At 43.5% G+C, this 6,000-nt stretch overlaps 1 protein-coding gene across 1 annotated transcript in view; it reads right to left on the reverse strand.

Annotated features, from left to right (window-relative positions):
* AIG1 (androgen induced 1) overlaps positions 1–2,520 on the reverse strand; it is a 227,381-nt gene extending 224,861 nt beyond the window's left edge. Inside the window, 3 exon segments of the mRNA XM_059941082.1 lie at positions 2,117–2,348; positions 2,350–2,423; positions 2,425–2,520. Of these exon segments, the coding sequence (XP_059797065.1) occupies positions 2,117–2,348; positions 2,350–2,423; positions 2,425–2,514 (396 nt within the window). The 5' untranslated portion in view covers positions 2,515–2,520.
* Between the last annotated feature and the right edge of the window lie 3,480 nt (positions 2,521–6,000).

Raw genomic sequence — 6,000 nt, forward strand, 5'->3', positions numbered from 1 at the left:
GTCATGATTATTATTTAAAATAGGCAGGTCCAACCACCAAATGCTAAAATATAAAGTGTATGACAGTTTAAGCAGAGTCAGATTGGCTCTACTACAGTTTCACGTCACTCAAAGGTTATGAGAGGTACATTGTTTCTTGTGAGTCTTGTATTATAACACACAGTAAGCAATGCCAATGTGAGTTGTCATTTCTCCCATGGGTTAACAATACCTTCAATTTCTACCGCTCTCACCTGCTAATCTCCTCCCCTGCGCCCCCAAAACTATATCTAATGCAAAGGTGCTTCTGAGAACTGTTCATAGTTCCTATGGTTCTGGTAGGGTTTCCATCCGTATTTCAGCTCAGTGCTGTTCCTTGACAACACTCAAATGGGCCAGCTCAAAGTGAGATCAGGAGAAATGGGATAAGGTAGTGATCCAAGAGAAATTTTGTTCACATAGCCAGTAAAAGAATTCTGAAAATCTATGCACATATTTTTTAAATAACATCTAAATATTTTTAACATAAGTTTGAACAGTTGAAAAGGGGACATGATTTCTAACACTCTGATACATATTTATCAGAACTTCAGGGCTGCAGGTTTCAGTCTCCGGAAGTCTGCTACATAACATAAAAGGTAGAGCCAATCCTCAATGACGAGCCAATCAACCCAAGAAGACTTTCTGTCAAGATAAGTCTGACTTTGTTTTTCAATCAAATATGAAGATAGTTCTAGTGACAACTGTCTATCTTCTGAATCCTAAGAGGAACAGATAAATATAGCACAGAGCCTTGTCACGTGCTCGTCCCTTGGATGAACAGGGCAGAAGAAAGGAGAACTGGCAGGCAACACCCGTGTTCAGAGAAGATCAGTTTCAAGAAAGAGCTGGAAGTTGAGGAACTGAAAATTGAAACCCCTGAAACACTCTATGTCCTGGTCAGTCTTGGTGCTCAGTTTGGAAAGTGCTGGGGAAAAGGACTTAAATTCCTCTCTGAAAGTATCTAACATGATACAAATTTAAAATGGTATTTCTATACAAAAACCTGCTGACTGCATATCTTTGAAGCATCCTAAGCCTTTGGAAGTATCTTAAAACAGGTGTCAAGTTCTCTTCATCAAAATGAAGGGTCAACAATTAGAGATTACAATCTTGCTTGTGTAGCCAACCTTGTGTATAACCTTGGACGGGCAGTTCTGGCGATCCAGGAATTGGTTCTACTTTTTCTCTAGTCCTCAGAACTCCTCGCTTTTGTTTTAATTCTCTGTCCATACTTGACCATCTTTTAGTGTATGTTTGAGCCAGTCTTTCACCCTGAAGTTCCTAGGTTCCACCCCATGTCCTTATTGGATTTTATGCTCATGTGATATTTCTCCAGCCCTTTTAGTGCCAGAAGTGGATAAACTGTTAAAAAAAAAAAACCAAAAACCAAAACCCTCCAACTGCCAAGGCCATCATTGTGCCAACAGAGGAACTGCTTATGCAAACTATTGTGAACTTTTACATAGGAAGATGGGGAAAGTATAAAGTCCCACTGTGAATGCGTTTTGAAAAGCTCTCTCTTCTAATGCTTCTGGGGTGGGGGGGGAAGGTTGGAAGTAAATTACTGACAATGGGCAAAAACAGATGCAAAGAAGACAACTTTATTAGGCGATTTTTCTTCTTTATGAGGAGCTTTCTCTCCTTTGTTAGGAGGGCAGTCCTTTCAGAGGAAGCGCCAAGTAATTCGACAATACCCAGTTTCCTTCAGCTGCTGCGACTTGATCCCACGGTGGGTGTTCTGGAAAGCACCTTGGGGGCGAATGGGGCTGAGGCCGCTCATGATCAAGGTCGTCTGATCCAGTTGCTAAGTTGAGAATCTTCCCGTGTCACCTCTTAGAAGCAGGTGTGTGTTCCCCTCCAAAGAACCCACCACCTGGCTGCGCCCCACCTCCACTCGTGCCCCAGCTACCAGGTAACGTTGGGTGCTTCAGAAGGTGCTGCTGCGGGGGCAGCCTGGCCTTTAGACGCAGTCACTGGGGAGGAGGCGAGGACCGGGGTGGATGCTGGAGCACGCGCGCAGGTGCCGGCGCAGCCACAAACACACACGGGCTCGGGGTGAGGGGAGGACGGGGGAGGGGGAGGGGGGCGGCCTTACCAGATCAATGAAAGTCAGGAATTTCCAGCTCCCTCCGTAGGTCTGGTGCGAGGGCATTTCGATGGCCTTGTAGTTGCACAGGATAGAGCAGTAGGACAGCAGGATGGCCACCCGCAGCACCTGGCAAGGGACAAGCGCCATGTTCGCGAAAGGCCTGGACGGGCTCGGCGACCAGGAGGGCGGGCGGCACAGGGCTCGGGCGGGCGCTGTGGGAACTCCGGCCGCGGGCGGGCGGGGGCCGGGGCGGGACGTGTCCCGCGGGACCGGCGCGAGCGCGAGCGCGCGGGCGACCTCGCGGGCGGGGCGGGGCGGGGCGGGGCGGGGCGGGGCGGTGTGTGCGGGCACCGGCGGCTGCCGGGTGGGCGGCGTGGCGTCAGCTCTTTCGTCATCTCCGTCATTCTGCTCCTGCCTTCGCGGGCCCCGGAGACCCGGCCCGGGGCAGCCCCTCAGAGCCCCGGGAGCGGGTGGGCGGCCTCCGAGGGCGACCGGGGCTCGGGGAGCGCGCGCCGAGCTGCGGGGACCGCCGCCAGCGGTAGCGGCCGGGCGGAGAGGGAGCGCGGCCCAGGGTGAGCGGGCGCGGGGCCGGACGCGGGGGCCGGGCAACCCGCCCGGAAGGAGCGGACCCCAGTGTGGGCAAACGGTCCAGCTCGGGGACTTGCTGGCCAAGTGGCACCGGTGGAGGCGCGCACGTGGGGGGGGGGGGTGCAAACCCGTGAAACGGGGCCCGAGTGACTTGCTTTATTTTGGACCCAACTGGAATTTTAGTGGTAGACTACTGTTAACCACTATGAAATTCCCTTATTATTCTATTCCAATGGGTTAGGCTGCCCTGCACTTTCCACAGGGGGTTTATAAATATCCTATCAATATATAACAAGGCAGACTGTGAACTGTGGACCAGGGGTTTATAAATAAAACGTTGTAAAGAAAGGAGTGTCAGATAAGTTTCTGCTGCAAGATTACATTCAGTTCAGGAGCAGATCATCCTGAGTCTGGATGTAAAACCCGTTTGTGTAATTTAATACTAATCTTTTGAGGGTTAAACTGGTTTTGCCCTTTTCCTTATTTATTTTTTTCCTACACTCCAATGCCAGGGCTTAATGGAAGGAAAATAAATATAAACTGTATCCCCTCCGCCTTCCAGTAAATGTTGTCACACTGAAGTTGCTTCATTCTGTGGGCCGCATCACATTTCAGCTAACCAGATGCAGGGTCAGATTATGAAAAGACAACATAGGTATTTCCTGTGGATCCATTTAAAACAGGTGTCCTCTGAAAATAGTCTCTGAGTCACAGAATGTGGAGTGAGGGGGCAGGGAAAGCAGAGTGCAGAGTGTTAAGAGGTAAAGTAGCAACTCATGAACGTTTTCCTGAATTTTTCCAACCAGTCCCTTAACCAAAATAAAGAAACCCAGTAGATATTTTCTAATCGGCCTCATAATTATGCCAATAGAAGTTAATGTCCTCCAAATCAAGATAATTCCAAGAAGGTTCTGCCAGCATAAAACTATTCATTATTGATGATTTCTAGTTTTATCTTCATGTAAAAGTTGGGTGCATTTTTAAAAATTGTGTGTCCACGCTACAGGTTCATAAGATTGCAAAATTAAAAAGTAGATCTACTGAAGATCTAAGTCCTTAATAGAGTTTTGAGTTCGTGTGATATCCTTAAAATTTGATATACCTTCCTACCTTACAATTTAGAAAATCATAAATAAGACTCCCTATCCCATCCTTGAAAAATATAATAATATTTGTATAAAGCCATTTAAAATTTTATTCTGTACTCAATTTCTTTTTAAGTAACTATAGCATTCAAAAAGTGTTTTGAACCTATTCTAATGGTTTGCTTTTGTTATTTGCTAACCATAATAAGATAATGAGTTTTGTGGGCTTTTTTTAAAAAAAATGAAACATTTGCATAAACATTGACTCAAATATTTTATGAGAATGTCAGTCTACAATTTTTGGAACATCTTGATGATTATTTATGAACACATCCAGGTTGCTCTTTTTGCTTTTTAGACCATATCTAGTAATCTTAGACATGTTTCACATGTCTCTGTGAAAAAAATATTAACCTACACACAGATTGCGTTTTTTTTAGTGTAAGTACTGCAATACAGTATTGCACTTAAAACCTCACTCTGGGGAAGGTTATCCTTTTTTATGAACTATAATACATTAATCACTGATAAGTTTTACATGATTCCATATTTGAGTTAGAGAATACTGTTTTTCATTGTACACTATACAGAAGAAATATCTGCATGTCACTTTTTTAGCTTTTTCATACTGCCCCACAATGAGTGGGGATGGAGGAGAATAGCCTTGTCCAGTGGAGTTTCATGAAAACATGTTTCCCAAGGGAAGAGTTTAAGACCTTGTTTTAGCTTCTAGTTATTATACATTAGTGTTTCTTTGATTATTGTTAATAGTTCTTAGTCTATATATGGGCTCAAGTTATTCCTCCTTAAGTACTTCTAAAAACTGATACAGACTCTTCATTCTTTCTCTTTTTTTTTCTTTTTTTTTGAAGGGGGAGAGCATCTAACATACTGGTGATGATAATCCCTACTAATTTTGGAAATGACAAGGACCCTCTATCTCCCTTACATTGTATTCCACCAAGCCAACTTCATATAGCCATGAGTATTTGCTTACAAATTCAGGAGGAGTAATTGTGTTTATGCGTATCCTTATAATATTCAATGTTTATGCATTTCCTTTGGTTCTGTGTTTACATTGGATAAGCATTTTCTAACAGTGTCAATGTATTTGAAAGGATTATTTTTCCCCCTTCACAGTTGTCTGCACCATAAGGGTAGAAGATGGGATGTGTCCCTTTGAGAGGTTTGGGCTTGGGAAGAATCCCTTCAGTATCGCAGAAAAGATACCTTTGGGTTGCTCATTTTTCTTCATTATAAAGGCAGCATATTTATGATATTAAAATAGGAAATTAAAAAAAATTACTCCCACTCTCACCACCCACAGAAAACACTGTTAACATTTTAGCACATACCTGCCAGTCCTTCTTACAATATATACTTAGTTGTGACATACCGTGTAACAATTTGCATCAAGCAGATTCTTTTTGCTTTAAATTTAATAAGTAGATTACCTTATTATTTAAAACTCTTTGTAAAAATCATTTTTAATTGTTGCATAGCATGACATAATAGGAACATAATTTTGCTTAAATTTTATTTTTGGATATTTAGTTTGTTTCCAGTTTCTAATCACTATAAATACACTGTAATGTCTGCATATTTAGTTGAGAAAGCCACTTTTTAGGGATTATTTGTAGCTCAAAAACCAGTTAAGAAACCATCCTTTTACAACCTAATGTGTATATTTGTTCACATGTGTTTATTATGGACTGAGGTTCCAAGGAGAGCTCTTTTGCCCTAGAGGGCAATTGGGAAGATTAAGAAGTGGGCAAAAATCACTCTTTTTCCCAATAATTGATGCTCACTACAGATATTCTTAATTGCTTTAGATATGAAACATAGTGCCAATACATTTCATTAGCCAGACTTTTTTGCTATTAACCAGGAAGGGTTGTTACTTACACGGCAAATGAGCGGCAGCAACGAGCAGTTGTGCTCATGTTGCTGATCGCAACAGTTTTTTTCAGGTTTAAAAATGGACTGAATTGCTATAGAAAACTCTAACGGGACTTCCCTGGTGGCGCAGTGGTTACGACTGATTTATGCAGTGGTTACGACTGATTTATGCAGGGGGCCCGGGTTCAATCCCTGGCCAGGGAGCTAGATCCCACATGCATGCTGCAACTAAGAGTTTGCATGCCACCACTAAAGGAGCCCATGTGCCGCAAGTAAGGAGCCAGCAAGCTGCAACTAAGACCGAGTGCCACCAAAAAA

This window comes from Balaenoptera ricei, chromosome 12, assembly GCF_028023285.1.
Source record: "Balaenoptera ricei isolate mBalRic1 chromosome 12, mBalRic1.hap2, whole genome shotgun sequence".
NCBI lineage: Eukaryota > Metazoa > Chordata > Mammalia > Artiodactyla > Balaenopteridae > Balaenoptera > Balaenoptera ricei.